At 38.2% G+C, this 24,456-nt stretch overlaps 1 protein-coding gene across 3 annotated transcripts in view; it reads right to left on the minus strand.

The window, feature by feature from the left end:
- Positions 1–24,456, minus strand: part of ARHGAP15 (Rho GTPase activating protein 15) — a 604,646-nt gene that overhangs the window by 54,374 nt on the left and 525,816 nt on the right. For 2 of the 3 annotated variants that reach the window (XM_028123793.2, XM_088021728.1), the window contains exon 13: positions 11,613–11,718. In XM_028123793.2, the coding sequence (XP_027979594.1) occupies positions 11,613–11,718 (106 nt within the window). Of the gene's footprint in view, positions 1–3,682; positions 3,972–11,612; positions 11,719–24,456 lie in introns of those variants that run through there. The other variant, XM_088021729.1, reaches the window with a different exon arrangement.

Genomic DNA, 24,456 nt, shown 5'->3' on the forward strand with positions numbered 1-24,456 from the left:
ATCTTAAATTTGAGCTCTACTGTCATACAGATGGTTTCAAAAGAGATTTTCCCAATGTTCTGATCCAAATAGCCCCTAAATTCATTTCCTTGCTCCCCAGACGCTCTCATTCCAGTTAAGCCCATCATTTCAGTTGGGTATCTCTTCAAAGTCAAGTGTGTGTTGAGTCTGCCACTGGCCACAGACCAATTATTATTAATGGCTGAGATTTCCTCCTGTCCACTGCTAAGTCCCATCTTTTCTCAGCCCAGACAATACAGTCTTGAGATCAGAAATCCCATATATAATCTGCACTTTTTCTTGCATGCAGGGAAAAAAAAAAACCCAACAACATGGAAATGTGCAGCTACCCCGTGTTAACTATTCCTGGATGTCACCCTGCAGCTCTAATTTCTGCTTTCTCCTCTGCATTCTGGGTACTGCTGCTGGACTTGTCAGCACCTTGTCACGGCTTCCTCATGCGTGGGCTACCATCGGACTCTGTGTTCTTAACAATTATCCATAAAAAAAACCCCACAGAATCCTTCACAAGTAAAACAAAACAAATATATATATATATATATATATATATATAGGTAAAAAAAAAATGTAACTACTTTAAAAAATTTAGTACCCTGAAGCAGGTGCTATTTGTAATGCTGCCATGTTGCCTCATGTTTTCCAGTCCTGCGATGCTCTTTTGTTCATGGTGTGACAAGGATGTGGGGAGCCAATATGATTTAACTAAATAATACACAAATGTCAAGAATACTTTCATGTCTTGTGTACAGACCAGAATAAATTACTCCAATGGAATGTTTCGCTTTTCTTTTTTTCAGGGAACGACCCCACAGTTTACAAGGAGCTATGCTGACAAGAAATGACTAAGAAATATTATTTAAAGTCACCTCTTTGAATGTAGTTCTAAATGGCTGAGAATTTCCCTCGGGTTCAAAAGACAGAGGCCTGCAAAGGAAGTTGATAGGCAGGCGGCAATGAGAAATGCTTCTTGTCCTAGAGTTCATATGGGCAGTGGGGAGAAAAAAAATAGGTCCGGTAAGAAATGAAAATGAGGAAACTCGGTCTCAGAATTAAAGGTGAACTGAAAGGAATTGGCAGCTGTCTGGACATGCCAGCCAGAGAGGCCACGGTCTCTGATACACGTGACAGACCGAGAGACAACTGCAAAGCTCCCCAAACAACTCTCCGGTAGGGCTTGCCAGGAAGCCAGATGCTGCTTCTGGAAGAATATCTTCCGTGGTTGGGCATCTGGGTTCAGTGCTTTCCATTTAAAGAGGAGAAAGAAGGTGGTAAAAGGCAGAACCATCGTTGCCTTTTAAAAAAACGTGCTTTCTCTAAGGGTGCGTAGACACACACACACACACACACACACACACACACACACACAGCATTAATGAACGTGGATTTGGAAATTGTTTCTAAAAAGAACCCCAGAAATCAAAGTTTCCCTGATGCTTTTTGGGTGCAAAGCAATGTGTTACAGGGAGACAGAGAGAGAGGGAGAGAGGGAAGGAGAGAGAGAGAACAGACAGGCAGAAAACCCCTTATATAAATATGTCAATTTACTAATTAGGTAATCTTATTTAAAGAGCTGGGATTATAGCTGGTGTTCAATTAAAAAAAGGGAATTCAAGGGATAGGCCTGTGCCTCTATCATAGTTGGCTGGTCTTTCTCGCTCTTTGTTTTACCATTCCTTCTTCCCTGGAAACACAATCGAGTATTGGTATTGGCAAGAAAGCAGAGTGTGGTCTAGTGGACTGGAAATCAGGTGACTTGAGGTCTGGTTGATTTTTTTTCCCCCTTCCACTTTGAAGTTTGCTGTGTTTCTGCTCCATTAAATGGGAGAACCAAATTTTTTTATATACTTAATAGCAGAGGGCAAACTTTTGTAATCAAGATCATTTCTGTTCGTTTGCTTCACCTAATGCTCAATAATTCCAGGTGGTAGGAAGTCAAGATTGGATCTGGAAGCAATGATGGTCAGGGTGGGTTCATAGGAGACAGGAGTGATAGAGATTCTTTAGTTTCATAGTGGGAGCCATGACAGAAGATGTGAAATGAAGTTTTTCTATTCCAAGATCTGTTACAAATCCCAGACAATTAAGAAATCAGAAGCACTGGCAACTCACCTTAGACTCCAGCGAATTTACCTCACAGGCTCCAACACTGGTGGACACTCACACATTCCCTAACCAAGGCTCCCTCAGCAAGGGAAGCCTCTTTGACCACTCATTCATTATACTCAGGGTCTCTTAACATGCAATCTTAATGTTAATATTGTTTCTCTTGCAATTACAGCTGCTTTTCTCTTCATCATGATGAAAAGATAAATATCAGGTGAGGAGAGAGAAACTTGAGAGGAACAGCTTACTAACCTATACTCTCCATATGGAATATTCCCTGGTTCTAGTCTGAACTATATATCAAGGTACCAAGGTTCCAGCTGATCTTAACTGGAACCATTACTGGCTATCAGATTATTATCTTCTTATTCCATGAAGTCATGTTCAACAAAAATGACTGAGGATCTATAACGTTTGGGACACTGTACTAAGCTCTGGGGATATAGCAGGATTCAAAGTGACACAAATTCCTGCCCCCCTGGAACCTACGATCTAATGGCAGAGGGAACCTGTTCAGTTCTTTATAATTTCCATCTTTATCAGTATTTTTCAGGACCTCATTATGCTATAGAATAACATTTTTTTCCTGCTCGGTTATTATATTTATTCCTGTGATTTCTCAAGAAGCAAACAATGAAGGATTGAACAGTAGCTGGTCATTACCAGAAATTCTGCCTGATGTCCCGTTACCACGAGAATTTACTAGGCCCCCTGTAGTAATAATCTCAGCCAAAAACACATAAGACCTCTGCTCTTGCCAAATTTTCTATCACCATGTGTGCCATTCTCAGACTCTCACCCCAGCGTCTTCCTCTGACCACTCTTTCAATGTTAGACAAACCCCAGGAATCTGTCCTCAGCTCTCTTCTGGCTTCACACTGTCCCTTGGGGTTATTCATGACCTTACCCCATTCCACCTTGAAATTGATGACTCCCAAATTCATACCTAGATCCCAATCACCTTTCCTGCATTCCCAACAGATATTGCTTATCCTCAAATGGAATTCGCTAGTGAACTATCAAGAATCCCACATCACATCCCCAAACTTTCAACTTCTTTCATACGTCTAATTTTATGCTTTTCCTCTATGTGAGTTGAGGGTATCACCACTCAGCTAGTCCATAACCTGGGACTCCTCCTTCTTCCTAACTTCTTGCATACCTTTGGTGAGCATGTCCTATTGAATCTACCTCCTCTGTGCCTCTTGCATCCATCCCGCGTCCTCGTTCCTCCCATCACCTCCTTAAGTTTGGGATCTCTAGCTTGTACCCTCACGACTGGTTTTACTGTCTCTAGTGTTGCCCTCCTACAGGCTATCCTTCAGCCTTCCAGAGACTGTGATCTTTATAAATAGAAATCCCATCATCTTATCTCCCTGCTTCTGACCCTTCCATGATTTACCTAACGTCTAAAGAATGAATTTCAAATTCCTCAACAAGGCCTGTGAAAGGTCTTTCACGAGTTAGCTCTAGCTCACTACATTCTGGGCGTATGTTCTGCTACTTCTTTCATACTTGCTAATCCTCCAATCACGCCAGAGGATTCGCTCTTTCTTCACCACACCATAGTTCTCCTCCACACGTCTTTGTACCTGGTCTCTGCTTGTGCTGTCTGCCAAAACAACATCTTTAAAGATAGCCTGTTCCGTCTCCTCTGGGAGGCCTTCTTTGGTTTCTCTAGGCGAAATTCCAGCTCCTGGTTGGGGCTCTCACGGCATCTTGCAACTTTGCACCGTATTTATTGCAATTGTTTACTAATTTATCTACGCCGGGAGACCAGAGGAGAAGTGAGGGTAGGAGTCTTCCTTATGCCTCCAGCATCAAATTGAGGGGCCACGAGACTTTTTCTGTAAAGGGTCAGATAGTAAATATTTTTGGCTTTGTGCAACTTGTCACAACTATTTAACTCTTGCCATTGTAGCATGGAAACAGCCATGGGCAATACATAAACATATGGGTGTGTGTGTGTGTTTCAATAAAACTTTATTAACAAAACAGGCAGCAAGCTGTATGTAGCTCAAGGGCAGGCCATACTTGGCCAACCTATGATCTAGTCCAGTGCCTGGAATGTGGTGGGAACGTATTTAAGACTTCCTAAAGGAATAGACAGGATTTCACAGCTGACGAACATTTTCCTAAGTGTGAATTTATTTGACCTATTTCACACATGATCGAAAGGGAGGGTTTAAAGACATTAAAAGCTTTTCTTAATGTTGTAGTTTCTAAGGGCTGAGGTTGGGACTTGAGCCTATGTCTTCTGACTCCAGATCCCTGGTTCCTTCCATTAGGTAAAAGGCCACGTTTCATAGTGGAGAAGGATGGGACAACTTAAAAAATTTACCTCTTATGAGGGAAATACCCACATGGGGTGGACCACCACTAACCACAGAGAACCCAGTGACAAATGAGCAGTAGTCTTTTTAAGTTTTATTTTGTTTCCTGTTATTCAGTGGCTAATGTTACCATTCAAATGTTAAATTAAAAGATCTAAAGTAATAATTTCCCTGCTGTCTTAAAAACCTTATCTCCCAAAGCCTTCCTCCAAAACAAGGATCCACCACTGGAAGGATCATTGAACCTTAGTCCCCAGCTCACAAACCTTATAAATCCTGTGCCAAGATGTCTCCTAAGTAGATGACATTTTAATGATTACTACAGGGAGTTGGGAACTATTGCTTCATCCTCGCGATCAGAGTAATTAATTTTCTTAACTACCAGGCCAAATTCTGCCACAGGAGTCCAGTTGAGAAATTTCAGGCCCATAGGAAGTACATTAGCTCTTCAAAGTGATTAGGGTGCCATTTCAAATACACAAGCAAAGGAGCTATTAGGCTTCTGGCTTATTTCAAACGACTTGCAGCCCTTGTCCCTCAGGAAAAAAAAAAAAAAGGAAAAGAAAAAAAGAGAGAAAAAAGAAAATAACAATTTGTACAGGTTCCTCATTTTCCAGTAAAAATACCCATGGCTTGCAAGTCATTGGCTATCAGGTATTATGGTTGGGTTAGCGACCAAAGTGTACAGAAAAAGGGTGGAGTGCCAGAAGACAGCATAGAAAAACATAGCCTGCTCCAAAGCACACCAGAGCTGAGCACTCAAAGGCCTGATGGGAGGCAGAGAGCTTCACCAGCCATTGGTCTTGAAGACCAGAGAAAGGGACAAGAGCTCATGGGCTATCAAGTTCATTCTTTGGCCATGTGTCATTCCCCCCGCCCCCTCATATCAGAAACGCTCACCATGCCATTTCATAGGCAGGGTGGATGAATTATTTCCTCACCATTGTTTCCTCATACAATTTCTAGGTCATCATCATTTGAGTTGCCTCTGACATGTTCTTGTAGAATATTTTAAACACCCATGAAGACCACAGAGAAGCTTTAAATATCAATTTACTCTCACAAAATAGCCATAGCTCAACAGTTTAGCCTTTCAACAAGGCATTCAACTGGCATGCTTCCATGAGATTTGTCTATTCAGCCATATCATTCCTTCACCTTGGAATTCTATGAACAGCTGGGCGATTTTCTCAGAGTCCATGCAACAGGGAAGATTTTTTAGCTGTCTTTTGAACGTATTTTACAAAGTGCAAGTCTCCTGTAAGAATATTTATTTGCATCTAAAGTCTGCAGCAAATATATTCTTCCAAAGCTATTTTTGAAAATCAGTGAACGACAATTAGTCATCTCTAACAGCCACCCATTTCTAAGACATTTTGACTGTCTCTGAACAATGTATACCCTACATGGGAATGGAATGTTCTTTCATGTCCTGCCCCACTCAAAAATGTGAGATTGTTTTGGCTTCCAAAACTCATGCCACAAAGTTAATCCGGCTAATGAGTTCAATTTAGCTTGGTGGGAATACTTTTTGTATTTATTTCTAAATTTGCTGCACATTTCATGTATGATTTTTATCCTGGAAATAAAAATGTGGGGAAAGACTGCAGCCATAGCTAGAACACCTTCCTCAGAGTAATAGCAATAGGAATGCCAGAACTTCAAAAGATCAGTGCTACATATCAGGTAGATAGGTAGTTGATAGGATTCTAAGAGTGTTTACACAGGCTGTTTGAGGCACAGGATAAGGCCCTACTGGCTTCAACGTGTCTCACTTACCAGGCTCCCACGAAGCCAGTGTGCTTGTGCTGTCTGGCAGGAAATTCTCACTGTGAGAATCTTTTTTTTTTTTTTTTTAAGATTTTATTTATTTGACAGAGAGAGACACAGCGAGAGAGGGAACACAAGCAGAGAGAGTGGGGGAGGGAGAAGCAGGCTTCCTGCCAAGCAGGGAGCCTGATGCGGGGCCCGATCCCAGGACCCTGGGATCATGACCAAGTCGAAGGCAGACCCTTAACCGACTGAGCCACCCAGGCGCCCTCACTGTGAGAATCTTATGCTAAGTAAGACTACAAGGCAAGAGGTCTGTCCTTAGGAAACGGCTGTAACAGGGGAGGCTCTGGACAAGAAGCAGAGAAGACCTGTGCCCTTTCTCCAGCCTCCTCACACTGGGCCTAAGACTTAAGGTAGAGTAGCTGATCTCAGCGAGCTACCACTTCGAAGGTAAAAATAGTCTGATCTGTGAACATGGGACAAGTTGCAAATCAGGCAGATGGAGAGTTAAGGACAGGGTAGAGTTGGTCTGGGCATTTCACAAGGGATTTGGCATGGTGTGGGATGTCATATGGTTGGTCAAACAGGTGAAATCAGCCTCCCTGGGACTAGGGGAAACTGGCCGAGTCAGGCCAGTGCAGGGACTCAGGTTTTGGAAAAAGATTCTGTGGTGAGATAAAAAATTTTCTGGAAGCCAGGAAATTTGGCAATGCAGCTTCTACAATTCTTCCTACATTTATTTTATTAAAAAATTGTCTTCTTTTTCTCTCCCTATAAAAATGATACATGCTGATGTATAATGTTTATCTAGAACATAATAAGTGATAGGTACTGTGTGAGACTCTTTAAAAACACTATTCATTTACTCCTCACCAGAGAAATAGCTTCTATTATGATTTCCATTTTGCAGATGAGAAAATGAAAGCTTAGAGGTGATTTGTTCAAAGTTACACCTTCCATAAGTGGCAGAGCCAAGACTCACATTCAGGTCTGCCTAACTCCAAAGCCTGCTCTCTTTACCTGCTCTCTTAACTTCAAGATTGCCTTCTATACCATTATTAGGAGAGAAAAAGCAACACATGGGGGAAAAAAAACTCATAATGACTATAAGGAAGAAATATGAACATCTCAACAAAAAGTTTTAGTCTTTTCTAGATGCACAAATTTCCCACATACTTACAGTTATACTCTTTTTGAGTACATAAGATATTGTATCCCTGACTTTAACTTATCTCCAAATTAAGAAAAAAAACAATTATCTATGAACTACATTTCACTAAGCTGATATGATGTATCATGTTCTATATAACTTTCCCCTATCACTGGACACTTAGGTTGTTTCCAAGTTTTTACCAGTGCAAATACAACTGTATAAGTGATTTTGTCTGTGTAAACTGCCTCCCTCATTACTTAAGATGACTGGCTCAAAAGACAGGAAGATTTGAAAGGTTTTTATTCTTGAGATATATTACATATATGGCTTTCCCATCATGCTGGTTGGTACATCCTACCTGGCAGCATATAAAGGGCTTGATTCAATATACATCTGACAAAATGGGATTCATCCTATTTAATTAGTTTTCATTAACCTCATCTTCCTCTTCCTCTATATTTGCAAAATAGAGAAAAAGGGTGCACCCTTCTACACAGTATCTCCTTTTGCTTTATTATTATTATTATTGTTGTTGTTGTTGTTGTTGTCAGAGGGACTATTTTCACAATCACCTAGCACTGAAACCTGAGACTTAACTCCATGGCTGATGGGATATGGGGATAAAGAAATGAGAGAAATAAAAATTGTGTGGAATTTTCCTCTGAAAATTCTCAAGATTTAGGCCATGTCTTTCCATTTGATGTTCAACAGTCTAATCCAACCACAACTCCCATGTGGCCTCCTGGGTTCTTTTCCCCTTCTATCTTGTTCACACTACACTCTGTTGTTGGACTACTTTCATAAACACTGGGCACATCATACAAGGGTCCCATAAATAAAGTTTCAGTGGTTCTCTATTGCGTATGTAACTTCTTTGCCTGGCTTTTAATCTACAACTATGGCCCATCAGCAACTAAACCTTATCTTTCTAGGTCCTCCTTCCTCATTAACTTCATCTTCACTTTGCCTCCCTGCCTTTCCAAAGAAGCAGGAAGATGCACTTGACACATATTTTATAGAGCTAGAACTTGCCATTTATGTGATGATTCAGAAGGTACTACAGGACCTTACAGTACTTATCACTGTAATGTCAATTTGTGAAAGTGGCTATTAATAAAGGTTTCTGGTTGATGGCATTTTGAGATGATAGCTTATTCTGAATTTCTGGTCTCATCTTAGCACAGCAGAAGCATAGAACTTGACCTTGAGTTTGATCGAGAATGAGGACGCTGGACTCTGAGACTATTCAGCTGGTTCAGCCATTGTGTAATCTTATGCTTAATGTAATCACAACCCTTTAAAACTTCTGGCTTTTGCAGACAGGACTGGCATCCACCCGGTAGTCCAATTGTACTGTATTAAGCTTTCTCAGTTGGTAGTTGGTAGAAAGCTCTGCTTTCAAGGGAACGTTTAATTCAGTGCAGTGCAAAAAAATGGAGTTCTCTTCTGTTGGCTACAGAGTACATAGGTCAAGTGGAATTTTTGGCACTTCATTACATTCCCTGACCCTCACTAAACAAACTTCAAAATATATATATTTGCAACAACTTGAAATAAACACTACACACAAGTGTTGATGGTAGATTTTCTGAAGAACTACCAAATGCATCAGGACTAAGGAAAACATTCTAATGATTCTTTCAAACATGAATATTTTTAAATTCCTATTAAACAATCTTCTTCTTATTTAGTCTTCTCAGGCTTTCATGACATGCCACGATTGGCTGTTTATTAAAAACTTAGCAAAAAAATGATTAACAAGATATAATCATGTGCACACACTTATGCATAATTAAACCCAGTTTATAAATCAGTGCAGGGCGGAATATGGTCACACCAGTCAAGAAAGGTTGGTGACTAGTAAATAACACTTTTCTCTCCATTTATAATAAAAAATCTTATAATGTGAATGCTGTGAAGGTGATATAATAATGGGATGGTGTGGCATAAAGGTGGAAGATTCTCATCCTTCCAAGGTTTTTAAGCGGATGGATTTTCATCTGTGTGTTTTATTTTTTTCAAAGGAGGATTTAGCTGACTCTAAGTTTCTTCATTTTATAGCTGTTCATTCAGTTGGGGGAAAAAAAGGAATAATTGAGACCGAGTAATGGATATTTCTCAAGATCTCTAAGACTAGGTATTGCATAGCATTAAAGAGTATACTTTTCCATTTGTTTTATGACTTTGTCCAGTTAAAGTTACTGGCATAAGCACTCCAGTATTTACTTGTAACTTGAAACCCCTTCATGATATGTCTGGATCCTAAGGGAAAAGAATTTACATTTGAGGAATGCTTACCTTGTGCCAGGCATTTTATATGCATTATCTCATTTAATTCTCATGACCACAAGGTATGGTTGATATTATTTAATCCAATTTTATGTTCTTGAGATCATAAGAAGAGTAAAGTATAGAATAAGGATTTGACTCTAGAGCTCTCTATTTCCTTAAAGGCCAACCAAGATCCTTTCACTAAGCCACACTGGGTTTCCCCTTATAGCCAGTATGTGGAGGTGATAAGAAGGGATATTCTAGCAATAAAGGATTGTCTGAACTTTGGCACAGGTTCTCCTCTTGGGTAAAATAAGAAAGAAACTAATATGATGGATTAGATTAAAGCATGTTCCCTAATGCAGTGACTGATTAAGCCAATTATGGACTACCCATATTATGGAAGACTTTGTCATTATTAGTGAGAATCACATAAGTCTGTCTTAATGAAATGGAAGACTGTCCATGAGCTGCAAAATATTGCAGAACAATGTGTTCAGTATGATAAACTTTAACATAATGACAGTCATATACACATATGTTTATATGTGTATACACATATACACAAAAATGTTTGTTACTTCTGTTCAGAAGGCTAAGAGTAATCAGTAGGCAAATTTCACTTTTTAATCTACATGCACCATTGATGCTTAAATTTTGTGTGTGTGCAATTACATGTATTAAATTCACAGTGAAAAATCATGTAATGGATTAGTTCAATAATCTATAGGAATGACTCAACCCAAGGAATGGGTGATTAAGGAGATTCAATCTCACAAAAGCAAAACTGTCCAATCTATGCGACACTCTATCAGGATTCAACATTATTATAGGTATATGGTGAAAGCTAAAACCTCATCACTTGTATTGCACTCTGACTTATCTGAAGAAGGCGTTAACAGAGAGCAAATGAGTAACAGTCATTTCAAACCTAACACATCCAAAATGGAACTTTCCAGTCTGCTCTTCCTATTCAACCCATCTGTGTCGTACTTCCATTTTTTCACTTGCCTAAGCCCAAACCCTAAGGGGCAGACTTGATTTCTCCTTTCCTTTTCCAACTGCATTTTGACCAGCAGCAGATCCAACCTGACCCATCACCAATCTATCTCTTTAAGGACTCCACATAAGCTATCATTACCTCTCATCTGGACCACTATGGTTTCCACCTTACAGGTAGGTCTCCCTGCTTCTATTTTGCAATCCATTCTTCACATGGCAGCCAGAGTGATCTTCTATACTCCTTCAATTTAGCACTCTTTATGGTTTGTAATTGTACTTAGAATACAATCCAAAGCTCTAGGTGAGGCCCACAAGAACCTATGTGATCTGACAGCAGTCAGCCTAACGGCTATGACCTTAACTCCAAACCCCACCACCCCTAGTTCGTTAAGTTTAGCCATCCTGGCCTGCTTTCTGTTTTTCAAATACATCAAGTTTTGTGGACCTCTGGGCCTTTACACTTGTTTTTTTCTGCCTTCATTCTCTTCTCAGCTTTTTACATGGATAGCACCTTATCAATCTGAATCAACGTTTTACAAACGAGCAAAGTGAATTTCAGACAGTGTAAGTAACTTATTTGTGGTCCTAGCACTTTGTACATGATGAAGCTATGTTTTGCACTCACATCTGAATTATTTCATGCTCCTCCCTTATACTAGATAATGAAATAAAGGTGGTCTATCCTAGGGCTCTGGGTAAGGTTATGACAATGAATCAGCAAATACCTACTTGTTGAAAAGACCAGAAAAAATAACTTATTTTAGAAGTTCTTTTTGTAGGCTCTCCTTCCTACCTCTAGTATGTTCTCCAGCTTCTGTAGGAACACTTAGACTGGCTAAGGGGAAAATTTGAGATAGATGCATTTGGAAAATCTTGTCTTAGAGATTTGAAATTAAATACTTGCTTATGTAAGAAATGAGAATATGATGACACAACGAGAAACCCTTACAACTTACTTAGTTAGATGTCCAAACAGGATTTTCATGGTGTCACGATTTGGTGGAGGGAGTTTTTGCACAAGAGACTTTATAGTTTCAATTCTTGTGTTGTAGTCTTGCTTTTCTGGAAAAAAAAAGTTAGAAAAGAAGGAGATTTCATAATTGCATGAGGGAATATTCTTAGGAGAATTTTGGACAAAGACTTAGTAACTTAAAGTCCTAATCAGCAGCCAAAGAGGATAAGTATATTCAACATCATTACCATGAAGTTTCTTTATTTGGACTCTGATGTGAATTATAGTAATATGAAACCTGCAACAGTGTGGCTTTGACATCATCTTGTTAAGATCAGGTACTGAATCAGTTTTATAAATGCTTTACTCTTTTATAAGATGTGGTAAGGTTCAAAATGACTTTCCAAAGATGTCCATACCCTAATCTCTGAAACCTGTGAATAGGGACTTTGCTGATGTGATTCAATTAGGAAGTCTGAGATAGGGTGATTATTCTGGATTATCTGAGTGGGGCCAGTATAATCACAAAGGTGGTTAAGAGAAAAGCAGGAGTATCAGAGTCAGAGAGAAAAGATGACTGTGGCAATGGAAACAGGAGGATAAATGGCTATGTGATGAAGGGCCATGGGTTAAGAAGTGAAGACAGCTTCTAATAACTGGAAGAGGCAAGGAAAGAGAGACCCAGAAGGAGCACAGGGCTACCAACACCTCAATTTCTGCCAGTGAAGATGATTTCAGACTTCTGACCTCCAGGAATGTAAGATAAAATATTCATGTTGTCTGAAGCCACTGAGTTTATGATAATTTGTTTTAGTAGCAAAAGCAACGGACAGATGAAGACACACAGTGTGATTCAATGACCAATATTCTATTGTTCACTTGATTTTGTGGAAGGGGAAATAATCTTTTTTATTACTTCATGCTATCTTTTCTCCCTAACACATTTTGTTTTTGCTATAAAATAAAAAAAGTGCAAAAAGTAAAAATTGGAAGAGTAATACCTAGTCATACACATTAAAAAAAAATAAGTTGTTTAAAACTACATACCACATAGATTGCTTTCCCTCATTTCGTTTCTTTTTTCCTTTATGGGCATGGATGGCATAATAAGAATTGATCTACTTAGCACCTAGAGAATTCTTCTCACCATAATTTTAACCAGGACTTAGAACTGTAATTATTTATTGAACTTAAACACTTTATACACATTGACTTAGGTACCTTTCCTTTCTATATTCTATCTCTGACCTCTAGCACAGAGCTCGTGGTGATCTTTAAGAGGTCACTGTTGGAAAAGACAATGTATGCGGGTAATATGTAAGGTACACACCCACCCAATATTCACTCTCTTCTTCCTTAGCAAGACAATACATTGTTGAGGGGATGGCAATGTACTTGGCTAAAAGAGGTCATTTCCCAGCCTCCCTGGTGGGCGGAGCGACCATGTGACCACGTCTGGCCAATGAGCCTTTGGTCAAAGTGATAGATGGAACTTCTGGTGAGGCCATGTGCAGGGAGCTAATTTAGCTTTTTAGCCTTTTCACCTTTCTGTTCCCTAGAATGTAGATGGAATGGTGTGCCATCCATCTGGATGTGGAGTGAACACACAGCTGAAAAGAGCTTCTCTGAATCTGTGGGGCAGTCTGACCAGTCCTGTGCTCTCTGTCTCTGAGTTTCTTTACCATAAGAAAATCAGCCAGAGTGTACCGAAGCCTTTGAAGATGAGTCTCTGATACTAAAGCCTAATTCCTAATGCAATGTGCTCCCAAAAGCCCAATTCATTATCACCTGTTATTAGGTATATAAACTTTACATAGTGAGGCAAGAAAAAGTTAGTTCAGAAACCGGCAGGTTTTAAATACACTGTTGCAAAAGAAACTTTTAACAAGGAATTATAGGAAAATATCCTGCAAAAGATGGTATTTGGCTAAGGAGTGGGGGGCAATCTTCCTAGTAGAACTCTGCCTTGGAAACTTTTCTTCTTCCTCCCTAAACCACAAAGGCCTATAAATAATGCCTCCCACAGTTAGAGCTTTCAAAATTGCAGTTATTCTTAGAAGAGTTCCAACATAATATGGATTGGACAACTGTAAATGAAAGAGACAAAGGGGGTGGAGAAAGAGAGAGAGAGAAATTAAAAAAAAAAGAAAGAGAAAGAAAAAGGAAAGCCAGTTGCAATATCATAGCAAACAGCAGATAAAATCTTTCTGTCAAAAGGGAAGAAAGCCCCTTTATAGTTTAATGATGGTAAGACAATGTGATGCTTCATAGGACCGGTTGGATACTATGGGATATAACAAACTCAGAAAAGTAAGTAAAACAACTCAATAAAGATGAGAGTGAAATTGGTATAGGATGTCCAGTGCAAAGCTCTCAGGGATACTCGGATACTTTGTATCTAGTCATCTGAAGCTAATACAACACACCAATTATTATATATTAAGTATATAGGTATATATACATATATATCTAATGCAAATCCATATACAAATACATATACGCACATTTATGTATTTACAAGGTGGATACATTCTGCCTAGTTTGGCCTGATGCTAGTGCTATAATTTACCTGAGGAGCTGGTAAACCCCTTGGTTCAAGCAATCAAGATGATGTTGGGAAAGGAGAGGAAACCTTTCTAATTTCACTGAAATCTCTCGCCATTGTAATGGACAGATCAATGTCAGAGCTTCCAAAAAAGGAATCAGTTGACACGGGATTACAGAGGTAGCAGCCATAAATTAAGTTTGAGAAATGGTAAGTGGAGAGTGGTCTAAATGGCTACATCCAGCAAACCTCAGTTTTAGGGAACATATGACTCCGGCTTAAGAAACGTTGGAGGTTGCTTAACTGGAAATATTTGAATTCACAAGGTCACTTCCATGGTGCTTGAGCAGGAATTAAAACTTTAATAAGTCTGTTTAACCATTAGGTAAAAGAACTATGAACTTCCCTAGACAGAGTCCCTTTGCTCTCTTCCGTGTTGCATTGCACTTAGGACATTCTATTTATACAACATTCTGCATGGTATTTCTATGGCTTGAATGCCTGTCAAGTTCTCCCATTTAGCTGGGAGTTTTCCTATAAAGCTAGACAGCTTTTATCCTGTCATATAGCGGGTTAAGTGTATGAAGAAAGAATTAGCGAACAAATGAAAGACATGAACATTGATTGGAATACACAGACCTTGGTTTGAATTCTGTAACAGCTTTTTATTAGCTGTGTGGTCTTGGACAAGATTCTCATTTTCTTTGAATAATATCTCAAAGGCCAGTTTTATGGATTAAACAAGATAGTATGTAATGTACCTAGCACAATGACCAGTAAAAAGTAAGTACTCTATAAATATTCACCCCTCTCTCACCCTCACCTTTTTTGAGGCCCATGCTGGGTCTGGTTCACCTTTTATTTTCAGCAATGAGCATTCTGTCTGGTTGCAGTGACCCTTCCAAATGTCATTGCCAAAACTGGAACTGAGCTGGTGCCCGTGGGTGACAATCCAATTGTTATGGTAGCCTGATATTCCACAATACACTAGATACTTTGTGATCACCAGAGACTGATGTTGTGATTGGTAAGCAGTTCAGTTACATTTAAGAATCCTTATAAAAGTATGTGGTGGTTCCCATATCTGCTTATAAGGAATATTCTACATGAAGGCTCTTTTATAAGAATATTTTTTCCTCTCTTTCTCTAGTTTCACACATACTTGAGAAATCGCACAGTTGAATAGTGGTACACACAAGTTTGTGGCTAAGTTATATTTCAGTACTAAAGGGGCAATTGAACAATGGTTCAGAGAAAGCTGAAAGATTATTAAGGAAGAGAAATTTACTTTCCTTACAACATAATCAGAAAAAAAAATCTTGTTCTGAATAATCTTGAAAAGGTTATAGGAGAGCAGTGGTTACCCTTTCAAATCAATACCACACCCCTTCTTCCATAGCCTGTAAAATCAGGAAATAACACAAACACTTCTAAGCGGAGGAACATCTAAAAATACAATTGGATACATTAAAATTGAAATGACACCTTTTCAGATCTGGTTTATTGATGTGTCATATAAGGAATTGGAATCCGCATACATAATACAGGACTGGTTAATGAGCTAAGATTCATATACTGCTTTACTAAAGATGTGTCAACTGTCTTCAATTGATTCAGTGAGCATCTGAAAGACAGCATTTTCTATTAATATTTCTCAGTCAGCATATGGTTTCTCATTATTGTGAAGTATTGAGAGTTTTGAGAAGACACTGAGATATCTCTGACTTTCTTACATTATGACCGAAGGGAGGGGGAAAACTTTTTCTACACGGAGAATTAGAGAATCTCTTGGGTAAATTGTGAGACTTACACAAAATCTTTCCAGTAATAAGAAACTCCACAATTCTTCTCCCTTTCTCTCACTTCTGCTCCTAACCTCATTCCCTTATGACCTATTTTTGTATTTACCCTATGCTTTTCAATACCTTTGTTTTAGTTCTCTACCCATATCCCAACCTCCTTACCAGTCTCTAAGCTGTGAACATAACTTCAGCTCTAACTGCATACAGAATCTTTCCATAGTGCTTCGTTTTTGCCACTATTGGGTGGCAAAGAACGTCTATGTAAAAATACATATAATGGACATGTATATTATTTAAATAGTAAATGATCATCCTAATGCCTATCCCACACCTACTTGGCCCCATATTCTCAAACTACACCAAACTCCGTGTAAATGAGCTTCTTCAAAAACAACTCCAGGCTACTTAGAGAAGCAACAGCTCTTATATGATGTGAAATAGCCTTTAATGTTATGATAAGGATATGGCTTTATAGTTTTGCCTTGATTCATGGTTTTGAGGACACATTTTTTAAAAATACAGTTTACAATAGTTACATTTACATTCGTCTGCATGAAATGTTGCTACTAAAACAAGGACATTTACAACCAAATGCCTTTTCTGCAAAGAGATAAGATAAAGTTATATAACGATGGAAAGAGTTCTGTGCAGTGCAGTGCACTCTGGACCTGGTGACCCCCGGACACTTTTCTGGCTTTATCACCCATGCATTTATTATTCTTATTTATAGCCACATGTTAAGTCATATTCCAAAATTAATTCTTCTTTGTTATGTAGGTTCACCCAGAGGAAGAAAAGACCAAATTCTTGCAACAGCCAATATATTGGTAGTACTATTCATTCTATTTATCTGTAATTCTTAAAGGACAACTGTACCCCTTTGTTTTAAAAAGGTCAGCAATATCACAGCTGTTCTGCTTCTGAACGTTATTCTGGGATGTATAATGCATCCTGTATGAAAAAATGGTAGTCACTTATACTTTAAGGCCATATTTGGAAGAAAACAATTGAGTTTCTATTCGATTTACACTTTTTTGTATCATGACCATTTCAGAATTTAGGTAGAGACTGCCCTGGCTTATAGGAGGAATGAGTATCTTCAGATAACACTTTATTTGTTATTGTACCCTACAACTGAGTATGAGTTTTGAGGATATGCCTTTAATTATAAAACTTGAGTTCGATGTTGAGGAATCATCCAAGTCATGACAATTACCTGATACATTTCTTTAAATAACTTACATTTACTTTAGGGAGAAACAACTGGGGGCAAATTCAGGATTCATAAATAAATGCAAATAGACATATACTTCAAACTCATGTTATAAAATAAGAGAAGTTATATATCATGAAGGAGTCTGAAAGAACTTGGTGAGAATTCTTATTCTGCTATATGATTTGGGCAACACATGATATGTTGCTTGAACTCTTGATGCTTCCCATGCCTTAAAAACCCCAAAAGCTCATACCTCATAAGACTGTTTGTAGAATAAACGTTTCAGAGCACATCAATGCACAGATAGTGAGTGTTCATTAAATGCAAGTCCTCTTGCCATTAAAATTTTTCTTTTGAATCATCCTATCAACCCTGGCACATGATTACTCATAGTTCAAGGCTGTTTCCAAAATCATATGAAGCCATAAATTTTAATCGTCAGTACCCTTTCCTATAAACAGGAACAGCCCACAATCTGTGATAGCTTTGTAAATACATAGAATACAGTCCATTATCAAAGAATGTTTGATCATAATTCATAAGTAGGTATAGTGTATCATAAATAGAAGGGTCCCTGTATCATAAACTGGGAATAACCATGGCCTTTAGGTTAACCTGTGGTTGGCAATTCACAATTTTTCAAGATTCCACCCCACCCCATTCCTCATTCCCCTCTAAATCAGAAAAGCCTTATTTTATATTTAATTAAAAGAAAGGCATTATTCTCAATGCCTGCAGATTCCTGGTAAATTTGACTTTAGGTGTTGATAGTCTACGTCAGAACAGTTCAAAATGAGAACAGAGGTATGTAACTTGCAGGGCAGGAAAGATAGGGTAGGAACTGAATCTACTTGACTTAGGTAAGCCCTCTTTCTTTCTCTAGTGTGAATCCCCTGAAAATTAGAATGAATCACCTCACTGGCACACTTGTATTCTCAGTTTCTCCTTCTAGGAGATGTTAATATTTTGTCTGATTTTTGAATAAAGAAGGCTTTTACGAAGAATTGTAAAGATGAAATAACTCTCCATAGCTAATAAATGTCAGTAATGAAAATACTATGGCCAACTGATTGCCATAAGTCCATGGATTCCCTAGCCGGGGCAGAAATCTTCAGCATAATGGCTAGCGTCATTTCCGGAGGCCATTTCTGATCCTTGCACAAGAGGAGGCAGGCCATTCAGAGCATGCTGTTGGGAACAAGCCTAATCTTGTTAAGTGCAACCTCGATTTCTTTCCACCTCTACTCCTACTCTCTGGCAATGAACAATTAGAAAATTAAAGAAATTAATTATAAAATTAAAAGAATAAAACTCGTTCTTAAATAATTTTTTAGAGTTTTGAACACATACATGTATACATGGTTGAAGACAAAATATTACCTAAGAGCTATTTGCAACTTGTGGCAGATACAACGTTGATCCTTGTCTTCTGTCATTTGACAATCCAAGGGGGCAGATACAACACAAAATATGTCATTAGAGATATTTAAATTTAAGTCATATCATAATACAGGTATCAGTGAAGTTTATATGCTTCTTCCGACTGAAGGGATCCTCTAAGTTGATTGTTAAACTCAAAATGCTTCTGACGTGTTAGCTCATTAAACCAAAAAGATTCACAATAACTGAGAAATGTACTTAATACTAAATCAACAACTGTAAAATTTTATTTAATCATTTTCTGAAGGCCTTAGAATTATTATTCTTAACTTCTTTATATATTCTTAACATTCCCCCAATACTTTCAGGAAAGTAATAAAATAAAAACCCCCTTTTCTTTTTCATGTGACTGTATCCATGTTAGTCTAGGGACTTCAAAGGCACTGACCTCACTTTGAGGGAGGAATATTTTGGGAAAAGTATTCAAGTTTTAATAGTAACTTTTTTTTAAGATTGTATTTATTTATTTGACAGAGAGAGAGACAGCGAGAGAGGGAACACAAGCAGGGGGAGTGGGAGAGGGAGAAGCAGGCTTCCTGCTGGGCAGACAGCCCAATGCAGTCCTCCCTCGATCCTAGGACCCTGGGATCATGACCTGAGCCCAAGGCAGACACATAACGACTGAACCACCCAGGCGCCTTGAATAGTAACTTTTTAAAAAGGGCATGATTGCTTTGGTGCAACCAGTTTTGGGATGAAGTATTTCCTAAAATTCACCAACCCAATAATGTCTCTTAAACCCCTCTTCCTCAATTTTAGCATTGCCCCTCTTTGTCTGAATTGAAGACTAAAGCAATGGCTGACACCCTAGTAGTAATCTTTACGGGAAAAGCATGATTGTATCGTCCTTCCTAGAATTTCTTGTTTCCAAAGTAATTTTGGAGGTGTCATGGTGGCCAAGTATATTTCTGTAACTTACAAAGGATACTAATTCATCCTCAGGTGTTAGTCTGTGCTGAGAAAATAAAGCTCACTAGTTTATTTCTTTGAAATCAGTTCTCCTGTGAGAATTTTCTTTAAACTATACTTATTCAAGCATATCTGCCTTTACAAGCTTTAAAAAAAAAACAGGAATTACCTTTTTGAGTCATTTGACATCTTCCTAATCATAAACCAGTAATCCTTTTCAAGTATTCAAGTAGCTATTTATATGAAGCATTATCTTTGTATATTTTCATGAGGGTAGAAATCCTACAAATACTTTTCTAGATTTGAAGTTTTTAATATGTGTCTACCTCCTTCCATTGGTAGATAAATTAAATTTACAGGGGATTTTAAAAATCTCACTTAAAAACAACTAGGATCTGTCACACAGTTAAGTAACATATGAACTAAGAAATACTTTCCCCTGTCTTTTAGGTTAAAACAATATATATATATATATTTAAAAGCATATCCATAACTATTCATTTTGAGCAGAAGACCTCTGAAGAGGAGATAGTGGTTAGTATGGTGAACTGTTTTTTCCAGCCAGTCCATTTGACATGACCACACAGTGACACTGAGAACAGGGGAGAGTTAATAGCACAAGCATGAAAATCCTTTAAGAAATGGGGAATAAAATAATTTTATGATTCAGCTTTTTTTTTTTTTTAATTGTGAGACTATTGTAGAAGAAGAAAACAGGCAACATGTGGTAACTTTAGTCAGCATTTCTGAACTGGGAATGATAAACACCTCTGCTTGGCTCTGGCATTTATCAGGACTGAGATATTATTACCACATAGAGTCACAGCATGGTTACTGTTATCATCGGAAAAAAGAGCCAGCTAATCTTAATGGTTTGTAAAGCCGTTACCTGCACTGGTCTGACATTTATCATGATCATTTTACCACATGGGTCCTACATAGCAAAGGTCTTTTATCTGGAAGGGACATCACTATGAATTATTATTTGCAGCTAGGTAGAAAATTGTATGTTGTAGATACCTTTTCTCATTATAAATCACATAGTCACATTTCACCATTTCCCCCAGAAAGCTGCTGAGCCCAGGTTTTTTTGCCACAGCTTGCTTTGCTCTCCATCTCTCTCTCTTTCTTTATAGTTTCTTGAAAATATTAGCCATTTTTTCATTAATATCCTTAATATAATTTTTGAAGAACTATATATATGGTAGGTGAACATATGGACATACTTTCATTATAGTTAGGAGACTCTGCTCCACATTCAGTAAAGGGACTACACAGTACTTTTAGAAATTGAAGTTGATAAAGTGTCTACTTTTGTTGTTGTTTTTGTTGTTGTTTTAAATGCTTATTCTCTTTTCTGTCTTGGTGGCCAGATTTTGCTCTGTTCCTGACCTTGTCAATAGAATATTTACCGTAGATCTGACAAAATTTCTGGTGCTTGATTTGAAATACTCAAAACACTTATGCCATTTCTTGCTTGAAATCCTTAGCTTGGAAATGTGGTCTCATGGGGAGTAAAATATACTTTTATTTTGTTGGATGGTGAGTTTTTTCAGACTTTGTTTTAGTAAGTTACAATGGAGTAGAAGTTTCCTGCAACAAATTTGTGTAAAAAGGATCTTAGGTTCTATCCTTGTCTGTGTCTTAATGATGCACGTTAATATATTATACAGAAGAAATAAGGATATTAAAAGGTACAATGTTTTAGAACCATGGGACCAAGTCAGTAAAGTGAAATGCATTAATTTGACAATGGAAAATTACAACGAAAAGCCCAAGTTGTTTACCATGGGGAAGAAATGAGCAAATCCTCTCTTTTAAAAAGATTGAGACAACTAATCTTCTGAAAGAGATATTTATATATTTTCTTCTTTCTCAAGTGTTCCATTAGGAATAAACAAGCCAGAAATTCCGCACTTTTATAATGAAGAGGGAGAAGAATTCCTTGCCATTTTTGCATTTAGGAAGAAATGTGCAAGAAGAATGTGACAATTTAAGCAAATCAAGATTGTTTCAAATGGATCACAAACGGGACTTTGTGGGATATTTTATACCAGCATGTGAAGCAAACAGTAAATTTGAAAGGAGGATTTTCTCAATGGTCTAGTTCTGATGTGTTTTCCCATTTCTTTGTGTGTTTAAAAGAGGTTTGGATGTGGTGTTTTAATATTGCTTAGACTCTTTTGCAAATGAGTTCTGGAGAAATATTCGCACATGAAGGAAAGCCGATGTGTTGTAATGCTGACAGCAGCTGGGGGGACATGAATGAAGAAACCAGATTCCCAAGGCTGGATTTAGCAAAAATAAACACCTATCATTCCATTAAAAAAAATTACCATTTTACATGTTTATGGGTATCAATAGCAGACCACTGTCCCTTTGATACAAACAATATTTTTTTTTTTCTCAACTAACTCTGCTCCTGAAGGGATGGGATAAACACTTTAAGCTGATGTACAGGATTTTGCAGGGATGTACATTAGTTTGCCGCCCTGGTTACATTTGGTCACACATTAGTTTTTGTATTATTACACATTTCTCCCAAAGGAAACAGTTTCAGTTTCAGGGACCTGTGAGACATGCTTGCATAAATTTGGGTGCGGCTTGCGGGAGGGGGTGGTTGGAGAAGGTCATTAGTGAGATTAACCTGTACTTTTACTGCTCAAAATGAGTTGCACGCACTTTGGTTCAGTCATCTAAAATGTCATTGTAAAGGGGTGATCCAATATTCCAACACACCACCTTACCAATCAGATAAAGGGCTACACTGATTTCAAACAAACAAACAAACAACAAACCAGCTTTTTATTCTTCTATTTCAGAATGACTCTTTTTTTCTAGTTTAACATTTTCCTGTCATTATTGCCCCCAAAATACTGTAACCTGAGAGCGTTTACAATAATTAGCCAGGGGTTTTGCCGCTTGGATTTTTCTCCTTTTCTGGGGAACTGGGTGAATCGTTGAGTGCTAATGAAAGTCGGAGACTTCTAGCAGTGGTTCGAGCCAGGCACAGCGCGGGCAGACGCTTTAAGCTTCCCACTGTGCTGCAGAGCAAGCCTCCCCGCTGTTATGTTTACCATAGTTTTAATGTCTGTGAAAAAAAAATTCCTGATGCAACTGAACTATGTTATGCCCTCTTGTTTATCTAACCCCACTCCCCCACCCCGAATTTGGCAGATTCCTGTTGCCCCTGCCTATTACAGAAAGCTCCTTCTCAACTTTGTGTGGCCAACCTACCACTTCAGTTCTTGCCATGAGAGCCCAGCTGCTTTGCAGCCATGTCTGGAGGACCATACAGGGTCTATCTAGAAGATTCTGGAGGATTACACACACCTTACTCTACTTATGCCACCTGATAACAGACACTCCCCTTTCTGCTGCATTTGAATTGCATCAGAGGTGATGTTAAAGCACCAAATTCATCATTGGTTTTGACAAAACTAGCTTAAAAATGTAAACGTACTTGATGAAATGCACTGTGTCTTTAAAGAAATCTATTGAAAGACCTCAAACAATCACTGCAAACTAAATAATGTGCTCTAAGATGAAAACAACCAATATCTGATTTGACTTGATTTATTCTTTGTCCTTTTCTTAAAAACGGTTATCTCAAAGAAAATGACCATTCCATTATATTGTAAATTGATGAATTCACCAAGTGTGATGTACAGTGGAGTTTTTAATGAATATTCATACAACTCTTTCAACCCATTAACAGGACTTAAGACAATGAGGATGCAACTCATTCCCATTTAGATAGTAAAGGGAAAGTGGAATTAATAGCATAAACAGCACTCGGAAAGTTTAACTTTAATGTATCAAACTCCAGGTGCCAGAGTTTGAGGAAAATCACCAATAATAGCCATTTTTTACATATTTGATGGGACTGATTATGCAATGTGCAACTCTAAATGGCTTATAGCACATTGTAGCATGGTTCCATCCCATTGGCTACAGTAGGGTGCAGGCAGATGGATGACAGTGACAGGGAGAGAAGTGCTTTTGCTTAGCCGTGCGTTAAGATGCCATCCAGAAGCTCTGTGCACTGCAGACACTTCATTAGGATGCCAGGATAATGGTAAACTACCACTCAGAGTGACACCCCATTTCCTGCTTACTGAGCGCTCCAACCTCGGCAGATGTCAACAATCTCACAGTGCTACAGAGCAGACCTAACTTTCCAGCCACTTTGACTCCAATTTTTTCCTCCTAACAGTGCCATACATTATGTGCAATATGTAACGGCAAACACCTCACCAAAAACAAAATCTGCCCAGTTCGTTATGACTGGAGTGCTTAATTTTTCTTTTCTTTTAAAAGACGAGGTACAGTGAGTTGGGTAAGAGAATACGTCCACTCGCTAATCTAACCTCAAAATTTCTTGCTATGATTTCCATTTGCTAATCAGTTCAAAGTGTTAATTGTGTGGTGAACTCTGATTAATACTAGTTAAACTCTGATCACAGGGGATACGACTGTTTCTTTTAATTAATGTCCATTCCAAAGGTAAGAGAATGTGGAATTCCTTTGTTAAAGATTTTAGACTCTTTTTGTGTGGTTCTTAGTTGTCTGCCAAGAAAAGGCTGACTTGAGCATCTGGATGATATTTCCTCTGCAAATGTATAACTGGAGGCCATTCGCACACTACCTTACCAGCGATTCAAGCCAATAGAAACTTCTTTTTTCTATGGTGTAAAGTCCAAAACTCTTTTTATAAAGAACCGAGGTGTAATTTAGATAATAGAAAAAAAAAAATTCCCCAAATGGAAAAATAAGACTTTGAAATCTGTCATTATGATAAATGATTGATTTACATTTTGTGATTCTAAGCATCTTCTTAGAAGTTCAAAGGGCCTTGCAAATGGCAGGACTAAAAATAAATATCCTCCTCTCAGACCTGTTACCATTTCCAGGTAAAGACGCAAATGTAAAGACG

This window comes from Eumetopias jubatus, unplaced genomic scaffold, assembly GCF_037043125.1.
Source record: "Eumetopias jubatus isolate StellerSeaLion01/CBP00866 unplaced genomic scaffold, mEumJub1_p1.0 scaffold_3, whole genome shotgun sequence".
NCBI lineage: Eukaryota > Metazoa > Chordata > Mammalia > Carnivora > Otariidae > Eumetopias > Eumetopias jubatus.